Source organism: Columba livia, chromosome 3 (assembly GCF_036013475.1).
Source record: "Columba livia isolate bColLiv1 breed racing homer chromosome 3, bColLiv1.pat.W.v2, whole genome shotgun sequence".
Lineage (NCBI taxonomy): Eukaryota > Metazoa > Chordata > Aves > Columbiformes > Columbidae > Columba > Columba livia.
Genome location: NC_088604.1, coordinates 63,469,956 through 63,489,388, shown reverse-complemented (window position 1 = coordinate 63,489,388; position 19,433 = coordinate 63,469,956). Strand labels below are relative to the sequence as shown.

The 19,433-nt window shown below is 41.2% G+C and overlaps 3 protein-coding genes across 14 annotated transcripts in view; 1 reads left to right on the top strand and 2 right to left on the bottom strand.

The window, feature by feature from the left end:
- PHACTR2 (phosphatase and actin regulator 2) overlaps positions 1-1,072 on the bottom strand; it is a 142,078-nt gene extending 141,006 nt beyond the window's left edge. The window contains exon 1 of the mRNA XM_065057243.1: positions 870-1,072. The gene's annotated coding sequence lies outside the window, so the exon portion shown is untranslated. The remainder of the gene's footprint in view (positions 1-869) is intronic.
- Positions 95-19,433, top strand: part of FUCA2 (alpha-L-fucosidase 2) — a 19,984-nt gene continuing 645 nt past the window's right edge. Inside the window, exons 1-8 of one of the 11 annotated variants that reach the window (XM_021294786.2) lie at positions 99-323; positions 3,832-4,019; positions 5,697-6,036; positions 6,660-6,870; positions 8,232-8,422; positions 9,811-9,919; positions 11,377-11,536; positions 16,264-16,993. In XM_021294786.2, coding sequence (XP_021150461.1) covers positions 3,875-4,019; positions 5,697-6,036; positions 6,660-6,870; positions 8,232-8,422; positions 9,811-9,919; positions 11,377-11,517 — 1,137 coding nt within the window. In that variant the 5' untranslated portion in view covers positions 99-323; positions 3,832-3,874 and the 3' untranslated portion in view covers positions 11,518-11,536; positions 16,264-16,993. Of the gene's footprint in view, positions 324-418; positions 951-1,136; positions 1,277-3,831; positions 4,020-5,696; positions 6,037-6,659; positions 6,871-8,231; positions 8,423-9,810; positions 9,920-11,376; positions 16,994-19,433 lie in introns of those variants that run through there. The other 10 variants (XR_010471406.1, XR_010471405.1, XM_065057246.1 and 7 more) reach the window with 10 other exon arrangements.
- PEX3 (peroxisomal biogenesis factor 3) overlaps positions 12,669-19,433 on the bottom strand; it is an 18,152-nt gene continuing 11,387 nt past the window's right edge. The window contains exons 5-12 of one of the 2 annotated variants that reach the window (XM_065057253.1): positions 18,638-18,762; positions 17,258-17,324; positions 17,101-17,155; positions 16,682-16,838; positions 15,722-15,792; positions 14,796-14,918; positions 13,829-13,925; positions 12,669-13,593 (exon numbers count right to left, since the gene is read on the bottom strand). In XM_065057253.1, the coding sequence (XP_064913325.1) occupies positions 13,582-13,593; positions 13,829-13,925; positions 14,796-14,918; positions 15,722-15,792; positions 16,682-16,838; positions 17,101-17,155; positions 17,258-17,324; positions 18,638-18,762 (707 nt within the window). In that variant the 3' untranslated portion in view covers positions 12,669-13,581. The remainder of the gene's footprint in view (positions 13,594-13,828; positions 13,926-14,795; positions 14,919-15,721; positions 15,793-16,681; positions 16,839-17,100; positions 17,156-17,257; positions 17,325-18,637; positions 18,763-19,433) is intronic. The other variant, XM_065057252.1, reaches the window with a different exon arrangement.

Sequence of the window (19,433 nt, the reverse complement as noted above, 5' to 3'; positions counted from 1 at the left end):
CCTGGAAGCCATCATGTACGGCGGGCTGGAAGGAGCTGCAGCGCAGGGGGTGTTACACCCTCTCCTTCTGGTGAAGGGAAGCTGCACCTGTGGTTGGAAGCAGGTGGGAAGGGCACAACCACCAGGATGCAGAGGCCACTCCTGAAGCAGGCCATGGCTGCAGGTTCAAGACTCGGGCCCGGGTCAGGCTGCGGGCCCAGCTGAGCCCCGGGCCACGTTCGGGCAGCACTGCAGGAGAAGCGCCCGGGCTGTCCCCGCTGAGGCCGGTAACGCACCGCGCAGGGCCGAGCAGGCTGGAGGAGCACAGAGGGACGCTGGCCAAGGCAAGAAATCTGGTACTTCGTTTTGTTCAAACCCTTAAAATCCAGGTGACAATTTGTGACCGGGCAGCCACATCAAACGGCACCGGCGGGGATGAGACCCCAGCAGCTGGCGCGCTTCTCCCTCACCCAGCGGAGGGGAAGGACGTGGCGGTGCCGCCTCAGCCGGGCACGGCGGGGCTGAGCCTTGGGAGGGGCAGAGCCGGAGCCCTCCACCTGCGGGCGGCAGGGACAAGTTACGTTTTGGCCGGAGGGTGGCGGGCTCCGGTGGGGCGGAGAGAGCCCGATCCCGCCTTGAGGCCCGGGCGCGCTCCGGCACCTGTGCCCAGCAGCCTTCCCCGCCAGCGCCGCGACCCCCGCCCTGAGCCGCTTCCTCCCCCCGCCCGCCGCCGCCATGTCGGGGCCGCCCGGCCGTGCGGCCCTGCTGCTGCCGCCGCTGCTGCTGTTGCTGGGGTTGTCCGGGCTCCTGCCAGCGCGACCGCCAACCGGCGGCGGGCAGCCCCGCTACGAGCCAACCTGGGGCTCGCTGGACGCCCGGCCGCTGCCCACCTGGTTTGACGAGGCGAAGTTTGGAGTGTTCATCCACTGGGGCGTGTTCTCGGTGCCCAGCTTCGGCAGCGAGTGGTTCTGGTGAGCTCCCCGGCCGGGCCCCGGCTCCTGCCCGGCCCGCGGGCCTCCCCGGCGGCGGCGCCGCCCCACAGGCCCCTCAGGCCCCGGGAGCAGTGGGAAGGGTCGTACCGGCCATCTGAGGGTGCGCCTGGAGAGCAGCTCTTCGGGCGGGTGGGGTTGGGTTTGGTGTGTGTCCCCGGAGTCACGGTTAGGTTTACAGCCCCCCTGCAGATTGGGCCTGAAGCTGGAGTGTGCAGGTAGAGGTTTATTTCCACCCGAGGCAGGTCCGTGAGACCAGGGACTCCGTGGCGCCATTTGTGAAGGAAGCGGAGTTTGATGTGCTTCTGGTACGTCTGACCATCTGCCTGCCCGGCCCCAAAACTCTTGAATGTGTTGGCTAATGTGAACCTAGTGAAGCAGAGAGCCCGTGGAGCTGAAAAGCTGAGCTTTCCACAGTGCTAGTGAGAGGGGGTGGCTGAGCGGCCCAGGGAGAGCTCTGCTGGGACACGATGTGGGACTCCCCCAGGAGTACTCTCTGCTTAGGAGAGCCTAAACTTCTGATCCTTCAAATGATGTTAATTCAAAGGTCAATTAAACCTCTGGTCTGTGAGTGTTCACTGATTGGGGCCCTTTGGCTGTAAGCGTTTTTTTTTTTTTCTCTTTTTTTTTTTTCCATGCTCTACCAAATACTTCCTGTAATGTGAGTCACATTATCATTTATGTTATGAAGATAGCAGCAGCTCTGTGGCAGAGTTATGATAAAGCTTAAATGCAATATTTGTAAAAGGAACAGACAGTGATATAAACAAACCACAGTTTTCTGAAGGCAATAGTTAGCCTATTATATTCAGAATTATGTTCAAGGGTTTCAGGAGTTGCTGGTTTTGTTTTTAATATGGACTCTGTTTACCAATTAACGATTTTTGGGACTGGGGCAGGAAGGAAGCTGGCTTTGGGTTCAAGCCTTACTGAGTGCTGTGCTCTGATAGCGGTATACAGATTCAGGCTTGAGCGGTTTTTTTTTTTGTTGTTCTAAAAACACGCTGAAATACTCTAACGTAGTTGATTAAGTTGTTTCTTATGTCCTTGTCGCCTCCTATCCTTACACACATGTGAGTGTGAAGCTGCTTCAGGGCCGTCTGGCAGCACGTGCAGTCAGATGGCTGAGGTCTTGTGTTAGCAGCTCCAAGTGGAAGGTCTCAAACTATGCTATCAGCAGGCCTGTCCTCCTTCCTTCAGAGCTGCATAACCTTGGTCAGAATGTTTCTAGAAACCAATCCTGTCAGAGTAGAAATGCTCACCTTGTTAGCAAACCATGTGACAAAGGAAGAGAAGCAAGGGTTTGTGTTTTGTTTTTAAAGGCAGATGTGCCTTTTTTTTTTTCCCAGGTTCTTTCATGGAGGGAGGCTGTCTCAGCCTCTTCTCTGTGTTTTTGTTTTGTTTTTTGGTTGGTTGGTTTTGTGTTTTTTGTTTGGTTTCGTTTGTTTGTGGGTTTGTTTTGTTTTGTTTTTTCCCCACTGGCTGCTGGAGAGTGTGTTTGTTTATGCTGGAGTCTATTTGGGGAAGTTACTGTGGTCTTACAGATCTGAGGTCAGGGTCCAGCTCAGGAGAGAAACATATTTCAAATGTTCAGATTCTGACCTGTTTTATTCCTTCACTTTCAATTTGTTCTCATTTATGTGTACATTTGCCAATGGGATTTTTGCCACTTGGCTTCATTCATAGAAAGGTGAATGCTTTCAGATCCTTTTCCCCTAAGTATTAGAAGTCACAATGTATGTTGTTGTTAGAAGGCCTCCAGCAATAAGGCAGTTTGTGCAGTAAGGACTGTTGTGTGCAGTTTCTGGAGCTCCTCTTTCATTGCTAGGTAGGGGAGGGATGGAGCAGGCTGAAAGTAAATGGTGCTCTGTTGGTGATTTATGATCTTTGCCCATGATGAGGGTGATAGGCCACCCTCAGACCACAGCGCAGAGCTCCAAGTCTTGCTGTGGACTAGGCCATTTGGAATAGTGATGATACTGGATCAGGAATTGATGCAATGGGAAATACAGGACAGAAACAGTCCTTGCATTTGCTGGGTAGGATGCAAAAAGAGGTCATCAGTTTATATTTTCCCCTCCCAGTTCCTAAATCTGTGTGCACTGTCCAGTGGACCAGGGTGGATGTGTGCCTGTGCTCTGGAGCCTGTGAAGGGGGTGCATTTGCAAGGGTGGGGGGTTCTTGCAGAGGCAGGTGGTTGTTGGAGGGCATGCCTTCTGGTAGGGTGCCTTTGCTTCAGAGCCGTTTGTGTGCAGCAGCTGCGGTGCTCTGCGGTCACAGCTCTCTCCAGCTCTGGGACCATGGGCATCTGCTCACACATCAGGTCACTCGGCTGCATTTGGCATAGAGGACTCTGCAGCAGCAGAGACGTAAAGCTGCTGGCCTGTATACTGGTGGGTTGCAGGAGTTGCAGTGGTGGGGCAGAGCAGAGATGCCTGATGGCTGATATGTGACACTTAAGGAGGGTGAGTTACTAGTCCAGAAAACGTGCGTTCCTTGTGCCACCTGAGCTGCTTACCGTGGACCGTGTACCTGTGCTCTCTAGTAGCGTGTCAGGATTTGGGTACTGAATAAGCCTGCCCAGTGTAGTTGCTTTGTGATACTGCTCCAAATGAAATCCTGGGATCATTCCAAAGTGGAGTGCTTGAAAGTAGCAGAGCATGAGGAAAGAGGACAGAGAAAAGGAAATATTTGATAATTAATATTGTTATGTTCTGAAGCAGTTTTGCCCCATTGCCGGTGTCATGTACTTCCAGCGTGTGTGTCTCTCATTGTGAATACAAATAGGAGCTGATGATTTAAATGCTCTTTTCTTTGTCTAAAACTTCACCAGCAGACATGTTTTTGCTCTATGTTTTGTCAGGTGGTACTGGCAGAAGGAAAAGAGAGCACCCTATGTGAAATTTATGGAAGCAAATTACCCACCTGGGTTTAGTTATGAAGATTTTGGGCCACTGTTTACAGCAGAGTTCTTTGATCCCAACCAGTGGGCAGACATTTTGAAGGCTTCAGGTGCAAAATATGTTGTCTTAACTTCAAAACATCATGAAGGTAAGTGGAAGGTTTGTGAATGTTGGTAGTTGTTACATTGCTGTCAACAGAAGAAAATCCAGGTGACTTTCCTGCCTGTTAAGAGAGGCAGAGAAAGCCAGGCAGCCTAATCTGCCCCAGCCCAGCCAAAGAGGAAACAAACCACCCAAGAAATGTGGGTGTGTTTTTTGACTCTTACACAAATGCTGTGGCCACAAAGCTTGCATAGGGAGAGAAATAGATTGTGTCATTGTTCTCTTGCTGCAGGAAAGAGCCTGAAGCGGTGAGGGCAGCAGAGCTTCGTGCAGTAGCCATAGTTTATTGTGCAGCTTATTGCTTGAGAAACTGCAGAAGTGAATTCTGCAGTGCTTCATATGTGGAGAGCTGCTGTGTACAAGCAGTTAACAAACTCTGTGGGTTTCTCCAAGGAATTTAGGAATGCCTTCCAGGAGTCAGCTTCAGAGTTAGGAATGTACGCAGGGTATAGCTCTTGCCGATGCAGTGCACAGAAGCAAAAAAACTTGATTTAGGTCTGTAACTTTACATGATTGATTTTTGGTACTGCAATTGTGAGGTACTTTGCAGAGGAAAGTAAAGGAGAAGAAAGTGTTTGGAAGGAAACATGCTAGCAAAGAAGGTATAAAATACTAAGATGCAGTGTAACAGTACATCTAGTGAGTGGTATTGGTGTTTGGGGAGCTTTGGGTTCAAGACTGGCAACTAGTAACTTCTGAATTCTAGTCTTGGCTCTAACACACATAAAATCCTGATCCTGATGATACCTGTGGTGCAATTCCCAATGGCTTCAAAAGAAACATGATTTATGTAGTCTGTCCTGTAGTTTTGGGCATGAATTTTTATCTTGTTTGTCTAGTTGATACAATTACACGTATTCAGTTCACAAAAATATTGCAAAATTTATTAGGCCATTGTATAAAGGATTGTATAAATTGCATAAAGGAGTTTAAAGTTGAGAGTGGAACTCCTTTGGCCCTAGTCTAAATCTGCAGTGCAGTAGTACACTTAAGTGCTTGTGCTGGATTGCTGCATGTCTGAAACATTAAATCCTTTCTGACATTTAATGCTGATATTTTAAAAGCTGTTTCAGGCGTTTTTGCACTCTGCTTGTATACATGTACAAAGTAGTTGATTGAGCTTTTATAAATGTCAAGACAAATGAAAAGCGGACATTTACATAAGACCTAAACAGAAAGAAGAATAGTCTTTGAATGCAAATAATAGCTTGTGCATTCTGCAACTGAGAAACAGTTTTTTTTCTTCCAGTTCTTGAATGTGGGTTGGCAGTTCATGCATTCATACATTCAGTGAAAATGTAGGTGCCTCAAAAGTTGCTGTCTTTTTGCTTAATTTCCTTGGGACATGTGAATGGAGTAAATAATTAAGGAGAAGGAATAGTTATCCTGAGTGGTACAGAACTGGATAATTGAATGTTTTATGTGTATAAAAATATAAATGCTTATCTGTATGTATTGGTGTTCTGATGTTATGACTACTAGCATGGTGCATAAACAGATTATAGGCATGCTTTATACCATGATAACAATATATTGCATATATGATTTTTGTTATTTTATATTTTTTTATTGCAAGACACTTACAGACTACTTTCCAGATGGAGGAACTGTAAGTTTCCCTATTGTTCTTCCCTTTCTTATCCTGTGTTTTTTCTCTTTTCAGGCTTTACTTTGTGGGGGTCGAAATATTCTTGGAACTGGAATGCTGTTGATGAGGGACCAAAACGAGATCTTGTGGCTGAGCTTGCAACATCTGTTAGAAACAGGACTGACTTGCACTTTGGGTTATATCACTCCCTGTTTGAATGGTTCAATCCTCTCTTTCTTGAGGATGCCACCAACTTCTTTAAGACAAGAAAGTTTCCCACCAGTAAATCATTACCAGAACTCTATGAAATTGTGACCAAGTACCAACCAGAAATAATTTGGTCTGATGGGGACGGAAATGCACCAGATACTTACTGGAACAGCACTGGTTTCTTGGCTTGGCTGTATAATGACAGGTACATAATGATGCTGGTTTAGCTCCTTATCTGAAATCCTGCTCTGTGTCTAGTTTGTCTCATTTTTGTATATTTTGTGGGACCTGATACCCTCCACTCATGAGGACTTAACTAAAAATTAATTTTATTGAAATACAGAACCCAGGTCTTTCCTAGAACTGCCAAAACTTTCTTCAGAAAAAGGCTGTTTCATACTTTTTCAAAACCACATTTTCAAACTAATCAGTTAAGATAGTATTGGCTATTTTACCAAATCATATTCTTTGTAAGTACTGTCTACTGCACAGACAAAGAGGATAGCAGGATAATTTGAGAACATGGTACCTTGTTGCCATCACAGACTGAACATCTGGCAGTGGATGTGAAATGCAGGCTGGTTTCTGGCAGACCGACCTCCTGTCAAAGTCTGCAGCAAATTTCCCTAAGAAATGCCCTTCTGGAGCTTTTACTAGCAAAGGATGAGAATAGGATTCCTGAAATTGCACTTAACCTAATGGTAGTAAATTAATACTACAGAAGTCATCCTATATGTCAGTTTCTGGGAGGTGTGTGTGTGGGAAGGGACTACACTGGCTGTGACTGTGTCTTTTAGAATACAAAGCATAAAATTTGTCTGTTTCCAGTCCAGTCCGGGACACAGTTGTGACCAATGACCGCTGGGGAGCTGGCAGTATCTGTACGCATGGTGGCTTCTACACCTGCAGTGACCGGTACAACCCCGGCCACCTCCTGCCTCACAAGTGGGAGAACTGCATGACTATTGACAAAAGGTCATGGGGGTACAGGAGGAATGCACAGCTTGAGGATTACCTCACAATCGAGGACTTGGTGAAGGTACAGTGGGACAAAGGAGTTGCTTGCAGCTTCTGATTCATGCTCCTGATTATTACACTATATAACATTTTAATTATTTTTATTAAAATTATTATTTTAGTTGAATAATGAATCAATGAAATAATAAACAACTTTGTTCATTTGCAGCCTAGCACTGGCAGGGTGGAGTGTCCATGTAATTCTTATTGATTTAATAGAAAAGACTAAGAGAAAAATTGTCTCATAAAAATTCAGTCCGTTTCTTAGAAGCTATGTCCCTTGTAAGTGGCCAAAGGCTGATCTGGACAGTCTCAGAATTATTTTTTCTACTGTTTTTTCTAGTAGCTGCACCTCTGAGTTGATGACAAGTAAACAGCTGCAGTTTCACAGTTTCTGTTTAGGAACTTCTGACTGAAGACTGCATCTTTTCCCCCTTCTCGCTAGAAACAGTTTATAACTCTTAATAGTCTTTTTACCTTGTAGCACCAAACTCGCCTTTCATCCCACTTCATTTAAACAAAGAAACCAACACATTTATTAGAGACTTAACAGATAAACACAAAGTAGATGCAGATAGCTGGTGTTAATAGGACATTGATTCCCTTTGCTAGTCTAAGGTATTAAAAATATTTGAAGCTTAGAAAAACTGAATTTGAAAGTAGATTTATTCTTCAGATACAATGCGTTAAATTGCAGAATTCAGCTAGTGATGGGAAGATTGTTTGTTTATTATTGTTGCTTAATATGAATCTTAGTACTGTCTTTGGAAAAGATAATTTCAAATTGAAGTAATCTCTTTTCAGAGGCAGAAGGTATAAATTCATTCAGTAGCTTGTCTCCAGCTGTCTGTTCCTCAGACTTATACATCTCAGTCCATGATCTCTGGAAGGCAGTGTGGATAAGAACACAAGTATTTATGGACTTTCTAGAAGGCTTCCTTCTCTTCTACAAATGTCTCTGAAAAATAGGGAGAGCATCAAATAGAGGAAGAAGTTGCTCCTTTACATTTCAGTAAAAATGAAGTGGCATCTATTAGCCTTATTGCTCTCTTGTGCAGAGAAATTGTTCTGTCCATAAAACCCTCAGAAGTCAAAATGTTAAAGTTGTAAGACCTGATTCTAATGTAGATTGTCAGTATATGGGTCCAAAAATGTGTTTTGGCCTGTTTTCTGCCATGAAAATTGACAGCAGAGCTGTTTTATGGGAGTTTACATTTTGTATTGACTGTTGGAATGGCCCTCCAAGTCTAAACATGCAGCAGTGACATAACTTGTTCAGTTCATTGTTCTGAAGCAGTATGGCAGGCTTTGGAAAGAACTTCCAAGATACGATTTCGTTAACTGTAACCATATGTTCCATGTATGTGTTTAAAAACATTTCAGCAACTCGTAGAAACAGTGTCTTGCGGAGGAAATCTCTTGATGAATATTGGGCCCACTCACGATGGTCGCATCGCTGTTGTATTTGAGGAACGCCTGAGGCAGATGGGTACCTGGCTGAAAGTCAACGGAGGAGCCATCTATGGAACGAAACCGTGGAGAGCACAGAACGACACGCTCACACCAGGAGTGTGGTAAGGCTGCTGAATCAAAATGGGGCTGCTTAAAGCAGCAGCAACAGTGTATGTGAAACTTGGAAATTCTTAATGACTTGATGCTACAAAAATCGCCCATTTGCTTTGTATGCTGTGAAGAAATTAACCCTTTTGTCAGTTTAAGTATCTGCACATAAACGTGTATAAATCTGTCAGTAGACAATAGGTGGCAGACGCTATAGTTTGGGGATGATGCTGAGGCTGAGGGAAGGTTGCAAGCATTTCCTTAGTGATCTTCTGCTTCTGAGTGTAGCTGGCAACAGGAACTATAAAAAAATATAAATCCAGAAATATAAAACTGCTATGAAGTGTTTATCTGTACAAATGAATACTTAGTGTCACTGTTTAGACAGAAAGAGTGGAGAGAAAGAAACTAGAAATCAGTCTAGCATATTCTGCATTTCATTTTAAGCTGAAAACGCATGGGAAGATAACAGCAACTGCTTGGTTGCTAAATTCAGCCAGTCCCTGGACTCTCCTCAGCCTTTGTGCCTCATAGCTGCTGTAACACCTTAGTGATCCATCAGGGTATCGGTCTTGATCTCTTCTCTGCCTCAGTGGGCCTTTTCCTCCTGTTCCCAGTAAGATTTGGCTATCTGGCTTTAGCCTTGAAACCCTGAATTGTTGTCTGTTTAGTAAAACTACTTCCAAGAGTAATAAAAAAATTGTAACTAAATGAAGGAAGAGGGAGGAATGTTTCAAATATATGCCACAAGGTTTCCAAGGACATACTGTAGACCAGGGGTGTCAAATTCATTTTCACTGCGGACCGCATCAGCCTTGCAGTTGCCTTCAAAGGGCTGAATGTAATTTTAGGACTGTATACATGTAGGAGTAGTTAAATTTATGTGTCCCCCCCGCTGAAAATGAGTTTGACACCCCTGCTGTAGATAATGTCTGCTGAAATTAATTTTTTTTTTAAATAGCTATTCAAGGTAGAAGCTTTATAGTTGCACATACTCTTTAGTGGAATGTCTGTATGTGTGCATAGATGTGAATTACCATATTTTCTGAATATAACCCAGAATTATCTGTCAGTGATTCCCCCTGTCCTGCAGGTATCTCCTCCCCACATTACTGGGCAGCAGTGAGTTACTATATGCTTGCTAAAGTTACTACAGTTACTAAAGTTACTACTCTAAATTCAGTTATTTAATAGTCTCTTTAGTTTGTTGGAATATAATTTCAAGGAATAGTACTTTATTAAAGGGTATAAATTGTCTGAAAAGATGGTTATGTGTGTGAAAATGTAATTAATGCTTGACTTTTCAAATCCATTTTTCCAGTCTTCAAAGCACTCAATATATCACTTGAGAACATTTCCAGTGAAAAACTGACATGCATTTCTGTTCCCTGTTTCCAACCAGGTACACTTTCAGCCCTAAAGAAGGCCACGTCAATGCTATCTTCCTTAACTGGCCAGTCTCTGGGACTCTGGAACTTGGTGAGCCACAGGCTAAGCTTGGAGAAACGCAGGTAAGAGGCACATGCCCTCACCCCCTTTAGAACAGTGAGGCTTTTAACACACAATGCAAGAAATGAAGGAAAACACCTCTGGGATTTTTCATGTTCTATCAGTGTTTATTTGAGTTTCTGGAATCTTTGGGAAGGCATAACTCTTAGGACAGTGTACTTTGGAAGAGACCCAGAAAAATGTTTTAATTCTGGGACCTCCTTGTCTTAGTCCTCCCAGTGGGATGTTTAGTTTGCAACAAAGAAAGATGGAGTTGCTGCTGGGATATGTTTTAGCTTGCAAACTAAGGATCACAAAAAGAGACCAAGTAGCAGGGGAAAAAAAAAACCCCACAAAAAACAACAAAACAACAAAAAACTCTGCTTCCTTTTGTGTTTCCTGTGTAGACTCTAACTCAGCATGAAATTTCTTTATAAATATCCATCCTCATGACTTTGATGATACTGTAATTATGGTAATGGTGCAGTAGCTTCAAGTCAAAGCCTTGCACAAGGGGAAAGCAGGAGGTTTTTTTTGCCCAGGGATGCTAAATAATAAGTCTGTGCAACCCTAGATGCATCCTAGAGCAAGTGGTATTCCAAAGTTGAGGACACTGATGCCACACCTGCACTAGCACGTAGTGTAACCCCATGGAAGCAGATGGACAGAGCAGAACAGCTGGTGTTCAGGACTTGGCATCAACACAGTACATTTGAAGTGGGATTCACTTTGGCTTAGCTCCATCCTGGTCTCATGCGTTGGATGTCTGCTAGCTGCCGAAATGTATTAAGAGCGAATTGTCTCTTCTGGTCTAGTTCCATATGAAAATAATCTAACTAGTGCCAAGACAGCTCTGTGATAAGGAGGAAAGAGTAATTTCAGAAATGATGTAGATGCATCTTGCAGTTTGGAGATGCATCTAGATTAGATGTGCACAGGATAGTTATGTTCCTCCATGGCAGAGACTGGTCTTCAGCTGTGCAACTGTTTTCAGCATTTCACCAACTGATGTAAGAGACTCACCATAAAACATATTTGTGTGTATAGCAGCAGGGTTCTTCAGGTCAGCTTGGTTTGAGATACCTGGTTGCACACTGTGAGAAACATTGGTGCTCATTCAAGACTGTAAGTTCCACCATGGGAACAGACATCTCAGAAATAGGCACTATAGAGCTGTGTACTGCGGTACCTGGATCTCTGCATAGACCCAAATAGTTCTGAAAATTGTTTATGTACCTTTTACAGACCTAAGTACTTCTCAAGACCCAATACCCCTAGCTTTATCATTTACATATCTACTTTGCAAGTATTTTTCTACTGCCTTTAATCATTGTTTTATCATTCATTTGGTTGGTAAATGGCATTTTGGTATAACTGGATAGTAAAGCAGTTATGGAACAACATTTCTTTTGTCAAATTTTGCAACTCTATGCTCTTTGAAAAGGCACTGTTCTAACTATAGTGTATGTTTCTATCTCAGGCAAAGCTGGTTGGCTACAAGGAACTGCTGAAATGGGTTGCACTGGGAGAAAAGGGAATCGTAATAACTCTACCTCAATTAACCCCTCAGCAATTGCCATGTCAGTGGGGCTGGACTTTACAACTGAGTGATGTAAACTGAGCCACACGCTGCTGGAGAGGTGCGTAGTGGGGAATGCTGGGTTTTTTTTGCCCAGTTTCTCCTCAGTGATTTCTAACTCTTCCTTGCTTGACTGAGAAACATCACAATTTCATTTTTTATGAAAGGTGGGCAGTTACTAAGGGATAGAATGAACATCATCTGAAATCTAGCACTAGATAGGTACATCTCTGCATACAGTTTGTTTCTTTGAACTTGTGTGAAAATTGAGCATCTACCTTGACCTCTCCACTTCTTTTAGTCAGTTTCTTGCCAAGTTATGTTAAGAACTGGGTGGGGAAAAAACAGGCACTAGATTTTTAAAGCCATAAGAAAGAACAAAGCCAGCTCAAGGCAGCATTCAACAGATCTGACAGCAAATGCATAGAAGTCAGTTGTATACTTTCTTTAATACAAGAACTCTAACTGCCTCAACTCTCAGTTTTAGCAAAAAGAATAAACTTTTTTTCCAGTTGCATGTAACAACTGACAGCTGGTAGTTTCAGCTGAGTGATGTGTCTGCAAGAACAGTCCTCTTGGGGCTGGCAATTCATCACAAGTGTATGGAGGCAATGCATGTGTACATCTTCATTTCTCATAATGAAAATAGTTGTTTTTACCTGTTACTGCTGTTGAATAATTGTATCCATTATTGGGATACCAGGGAAGTGGGACGGGTTTTTTCAATGTTTTGTATAATTTTACATGGTTGAAGCTGACTCTTGTTTACAGCAACTATTTTTACACAGTTACCAAGGTGCCTTCTGTGGACTATTAAACAAAACATCTACTTCAATGACTAACTGCTTTTAAAAAGAGACATAATCAGGAGTTGCTAGGGTTCCTCAGCTTTGGCAGAAAGACAACATTTTAAGCAGGGGATAGATTGTGTCTAACTTGAAAAATTCCTAAGCTCATCACGTGTCAGGAGGCAGCATGAAGTTTAGAAAGAGGGGGAGGTATAGAACAACAAAAAAGCATTAATTGTTTCTGTGTAGGTATCAAAGGTTTATTTTTCCTAAGCATTGTTAATAAGTGCAAAACTATTACTATATATGTTAAATGTAATCTTTCAACTCTGTCAAGATCTTAAGTGATAGGCCAAATGAAGTTACAGCCTTTCCTGCTAGTAATGTGAACACAGGCACAAATTATACATTAAAATATTTTATTACAATACAGACAATTGGGCTCAAAATTAATACAAATTAAGATAAAATATTTACAAGTTAAATGTATACATTGTAGCTGTTTGAACAGCATAAACAAGAAAACTTCTAGAAATCCACATTCCTGTAGTATTAAGTAACAGAGAGAGCACCCCCCAGCATCAGTTGGCAAAGACTTTCTGAAGAATGAGACTCTGGAATAACATTTGTAAAGTTCAGGAAAAAAGGTTTTCTTTTAGTAAAGAAAAATTTGCAAGAAGAAGAAAGAAGCCTTACTTCATTCTGCTATTATCTGCTATTCTTAACTCACTATTATTAGTTTTCCCAAAACTTACACACCCCAGGCAAACAACTGGGGTTTTTTTTAGTAACTTGTTCTACTAATAGTGCCACCAGATGCCTTTCAGATGCAATAAAAATAATCAAATGCATTATGGAGAAGTTGAACCACTTTTTTAATAGAAAAGTCTTTACATACAATCATTCTTTCAACAAGAATATCTTTCATGGGTGTTTGTAACAGAATTCTGTTAGAACAAATATGGGCTCGCTCCCACTTTTTTCAGTATGTTCTTTATGCTGGTCTACCACTCCTACACCATTATAAAATTAACCCAACTCTCATCAGTAGTCACATGGATTTGCTACACAATCTATTCCTATAAATGTGCAGTTCATTTTTCTAGTTGCTGAGGGGTACTAAAAGCTTCATAAACATTAGCAGCAAAATCTTTCACTTGTTCCATCATCAACAGGTCCTAGAAGAAATTTAAAGAATACATTTGCTTAATCAAACACATCCACTACTCTTCCGATTTTACTGCAGCACAGAAATATACGAGGAAAGCACCTGGCGCTCCCAGCGAGATGTAACTCAAACGTCTTGCTTTAGAAAGGTTTATGTGCAGAACTGCAAGTAGAACCAAGTTGAGAGACCTTTTTGTGCTTATGCACAGTTTAGCAAAAGGTTCTAGAAAAATACCATATTTTGGTAAGACACATACAAACAGTTCCAGTTATGCTAATTGTTCCTATTTTTGTAAAGCCATTGAAATTAAACAGAATGAAGTACATTTTTAAAAAGAAACATGCAACACTCATTTCAAAATTTTACTTGGGATATCTTAAATAAGCAACATTCTTACCTGAACAAAGTGACTGGGTGTTTCACTGCATACTGAATGGATCTGTCCATTTATTATTGGAATTATCTTGGCTAAAGGAAGACTGACACTGGAAAGACTAGAAAAGAACAAAAAATATTGCCCTAGACCCACTCTGACATTAGTAAAGCCACTAAACTCTGATTATTACAATTCTAAATAATCACTACTTCAAAAGTGAGAGTTGGAAGACTGAAAACCAAAATGTACAGATGAAGTATTCTTCCTGTGAAATCTTGCCTTTAATAATCAGTTGCTGTTCCTATGAGTTTCACGCTTGCTTCTAAGTGATGGAAGTAGTATATATTTAAATAAAGCCATTACTCTTTGAGAGCCATCAGTTATTAAAACAAACATATGTAAACCCAGTTATTATTCAGGGTTTTAATTTTAACTTCAGAATAAAATCTGGTTTTTAACAGTCTTCTAGGAAGAGGCAGAAGATCCTGAACATTAATCTCTCTTCTTGCAGCATACCAGCTAAGAACCTAAAGCTACATGGGTGCTTTGGCTATGTGTATTTGCCTGCCTTCCTCGAGAACTAACTTACAGTCAGTCCAGGGGCATACAGAGTTGATCTGCTATAGTATACTTATGTTCTTCCAAGGGACTGCTATGTTTCTCATGGCCTCAGGGGAGGAACGGTGGCATCTTTTGCAGTAGGCAGCCCCAGTGGGGTAAATCCTCCTTAGCTAGAAAGGCAGTCTGCTTGTACAGTGGTCAGACAAAAAGTGGGGAGCATAGGTTCTCTCATTTCTGCTTTTAGATCTCACATGAATTCTAGAAACTTTATGGGTAAGGTGAGAAGACTATTTTTGAAAAGCAAGAAACAGAATCCTTTCCAGCATGAGAACTTCAAGTAGGCAGGAAAATCCACAGCCTTTTTTGGAATTCACTATGAACCTAAAGCATTATTCACAGGAGAATCACAGCAAAAGAAAACATTTACCTATATACAGATCCATTCTGAGAGAGGTCCTGTTCCGTAGGTCTAAAAAACTCTGCCATATTGTCCAGCAGTCGACTGAATCCTCTATTTAAACATGTGCTCAAAACTGTACTGAAGTCTGGACTGAAATAAAAAGTTTGATTCCTGGGATTTATTTTTCCAAACTAAAAAAACATCACAAGCATTCAGTGCTACAGATGTTCCTCCCCTAAGGGAAAATGTATGACCCAGAGAAATGGTCAACTGTATAAACAGCTCAAGAAAGACCAGCTCCCCAATAACTCCACAGCAAACCAAACAACCTACACTCTACCCTAAGGTTACTACAAACTGGATAAATCTAAAGTATTCCTCATGTCTCTGTTTCTTGCCAAGTAACAACACAGAGGGCTTTATCCTTCAAAATGCCCCAGATCTCCAGCAGCTAAACAGTAAGAACAGTTTGGCATCTGGCTAAGTTTACTCATATTCCACATTTATTATAGAAGCCTGACTTCAGTAGCTCTCTGGTAAAAGGATGCACACGACCAATCTCAAAACCATGTATTAAAAATAAATTCCAATAGGTCAAAACTGGTGTTCATCAAAGTGAGTAAATCCAATAAAATTTACCCTGGTTTAGCAGTAGAAAAGTACTGCTCTTTTCCTGCATAACTACAGAAAAAGTGAGGAAGAGATAAAGGGGTCTGACTGGGAAGGACATCCTGGTTATCTTATTAAGGCGGGATTTTTTCTTATAAATGGGTCTCGGAGTTCTCAGATTTCAAAAATCCCAGCCTACAATTAGTGCATATAAGAATTTAATGCAGTGGAGTAGTCAGATTTTGCAAATGAGAGGTGACAGCTTTTTATAGGAAAGTAATTGTCTCACACAAACAGTAATTGTGAGGAGGAGTTTAATATGAATACAGGATATTTCTCCATACCTTTCTAGCATATCTCTGGTTTCATTAAGTAATTTAATTGTAGTAATGTCTCTTTCTGTCAGTCCACAGGCCTAGAAAAAACAAAGACAGTCACTATTTAGTAAGAAATCCATAGGCAATGGTAAGAATAAGAGTAGAAATAGACAAGTTTTGTACCATGAAACTAAGTCAAGATGTGTAAATCAAATCTATTTAAATGAAAAGATTTACTGTCATAAATCAGTTTCTTTATAATTTGTGTTCTAAATTTCCTTTTAGATAATCATTATAGGATTTTTTTTTCACTAAAAACAATATTAGCAGGAAATACCAGACAAATTGAGCCAAGTATTTTTCTACTTCTGACCTCCAAAACTGAAATAAACCCTGCATATCAGCTTAAGTTAAAGGGATAAGTGTATGTAGTTGCACACTGAAGCCTGAGTTTCTTCTTTATACTAGTGTAATACCAAGTTAAGAATGAGTTTTCTTTCAACCTAAATTTTCTAATGTTACAACTGAGATGAGATACACGTTTCTTTTGATGCCTGTTCATTTTCCAGCCCAAAGCAATAAAGGACTCCAGCACACCATCACCTTCTTGTACTGCAGCCAAGATGCTACAACTGTCCATGATCTTTGCTCACAGGCAAGTGCCAGGTAACACAGCTTAGGGCTGAGTTGCACTGTACCGTGTTACAGCATATGTCACAGGCCTAAAGCAGTAATTGGGCTATTTTTGAGCTTAGAGCTGGCAATCTGAAGATGACACTTGTTTTCAATCAAATCTCAAGAAAGTAAAACTTTACTTTGCCTTGATTAAAGAGAGAAGGACACTTGATTTATGACAGGAGAGGCATCACCATTTATTAAGGATGCTGTGGTACATGATACAACTAGAAGACTGTTATGCACCCTTTGCGCTCTAAAACAAAAAACGCAGAATGAAAAAAGGCAGATTAAAGAAACTGAAACAAGTACCTGGGTAGCCAAGGGGTTTTCTTCATCTGGCATCAGATAATGACATAAGGGAGAGTAAGATGCAATCTGGTCTGAATCTTTATGTTCCACTACTTTCCTAATATCTTTAAGTTTCTGTTCCAGCTCCAGAAGAGACAGGGTATGCTTAAGGGAAATACTGGAAAAGAAAAAAGACTACCATGTGGATTGCAAAATGAACAATGGCACTTTATTCTCCTACTGATAACATGTTCAAAAGTAATAGGATCCCAGTCTGCTACATTGGCTTGCACAGACATAGCCTGCTATAATAAAAATGCTGTTTTGGAAAAAGTCTGTCTGCCTTCTTTTTAAAAAAAAATTCTAATAAAATTCATTGTTTTGGGAACAGTCATCACAATAAAAATTAAAAGCTAACCACAAAGAAACAAGACTCTTACCTTCCAAAAACTTTATGCACAGCTTGTTTAACAATAGTTATTAACTCAGTCAGTCCTAGAACAAAAAAAAAAGTGTCAAAATTATTCTAATGATTTGCTCAAGTCTGGAAAAAAGCAGTGCTTTGTAAGTGTAGTTAGTTTATAATGAGTATCATACCATCTCCTAAAAGGTGCTGAATACTTGATAAATATTGCTGCTGAACTTCAGGGGGAGCCAGTGGTGTCTGTGGGGAAAAAAGTAATAAACAGTTCTGTGCCATGTCAACAGTAGAGAACAATGCAAAAATAATTTCAAACCAGACGCAACCAACTTCCTTAATATTCATAATACCCTGCAGCAGATGGATTTCCCCACTCCCATGCAACTCTGTAGCTTCTGATTCCTTCCTTGTGCCCGTGGATCTTTCCTAAGTTCTCCAGCATTTTTCCCTTTCATGTTATACAGCTCTCTCCTCCATCTTTCACTTTTCATTCATGTAGAGGGAACTCTCTTAAACTGCACTGCAGGTCAAACTAGACCCCCCCACCCCCAATTAAATCTAGTGGAATAGGATATTTACGCTCAGCCCTAACAAAAGCCTATCTGATATAAGAGAAGCTTTTGGTAAACTAATACAGGATCCCAGTTTGGTCCAGCACTGTCAACCCACTTCTCTACTAGAAAAATAACAGTAAGATATTTCTAGCCCACATTCATCCTGCCCTTTAAAAAAACCCCACGCTTTTTCAGGTTTTATAAAATCAGCATGACCCCTAGCAACCCCAGCCTCTCTAATGAAAGCTTTTCTGAGCCCTGCCTTGATGTGCTGTTCCTTGACTCTCAGCAGGAGCTACCATAGAGGGGCAAACAACAACTAATCAAAGTTTGTAGCCTTTATTTTTAGATGAGCCATCCAACAATTTGCAGATCTTACACTCTACGATGGGTACTTGCTTATTGCGGGACTGATCTATTTTTATTGATCAGTGATAGATATACTATATAAACAAAACCGAAATCTTCTATCTTGCTTGGCCCCACCAACAGACATTAAGGTAGGTGGCCTTTTGGAGTTAAACAAAATAGTCAAAATTTCCAATACAACATTTTTCATCTTTAATCCTAGAAAAATTTAACTGGGGGAATTACTGTATGTGCTAGGAAGACTTAAGCATTTACATACATTTGCATACATATCTTGGATCATTCACACAATATTACTGTTTCACAAAAAATTATTGAAAGCAAAGAGATCATTTAATGTTGGTGTTTAGATATGAAGTAACCTTCTTTAAGCAATACAAACACATACAAAAGGTAGTCTTCTATATAGCTGGTATTTTGTTAAACAACAGTATTACCAAATCATCCAAATGTAGAGACTATTAAAACACATCAGTATATCTTCCAGTGATGCTTCTACATCTCCCACTCTTACAACTACTCTTGGTTTCATTCTAATACTCCTAAGCTGTGCCCTTTTTATCTCTCACTAAATATTCCTTTCACTTCCAAGAAAGTGGTAGTTCTACCTTTGAAACAAAACAAGAAACTTACTGTGCCATTTTTGCAGAGTGCAGCATTATCTAGGTAGATGTAACCGCCAATAATATTTAACTGGACCCGCAAAAGAACTACTAGCATACAGGTACTATATACAGCTGCAACACTTCTTGTGAAACCTTGAAAAGAGAAAACAAAACAACTTCAAAGTCAAAGAAATAAGGATGAGTCAAGGAGGGAGAGTCCTCTCCAAGACGCAAGGAGTGCTGATGATTTTTAAATACAGTCACATTTCTCTCATTGGTTGTCATAACATACACTTTCACAATGCACACCCAAGATGGTCCTGAATCCAATCTGTGCTGGAGCTACAGCTGAAGTGTCCCATTTAGTCCTATATTAATATCATTTTGCATGCTAAACAAGTTATTTTAGAGGAAAAAAAATGGCACAGGTTTGTCCAGAAGGAAGATGAATATACTGTCAAATAATCTTTCTTCTTTAGGCCAGGAAATACACACAGTAGGTTACCCTTCATTGTGCAATTAAGACACAGAAGGCATAACAGCAGTTTGGGAAAAAAAGTTACCTAGGGCAGGAACAGCTAATATCAAAAGAAAGAAACCTAACATGAGCATCAGCTACCAGCCACTGGACAACAGAGACCATGGGGAAGAAGTGACACGAATAAACATGGATGAGTGCTGAGTAGCAAGGACACGGGAAGGAAGGAGCCGGATCAAAAGGAGGATCTGTAAAGGTGTTGTGGAAAGGAGACACGAAACCAGAAGGAAAGACATAACGAGGGAGGTGGTAGGGATAACAAATGGTACCAAAGAATCAAAAGTAG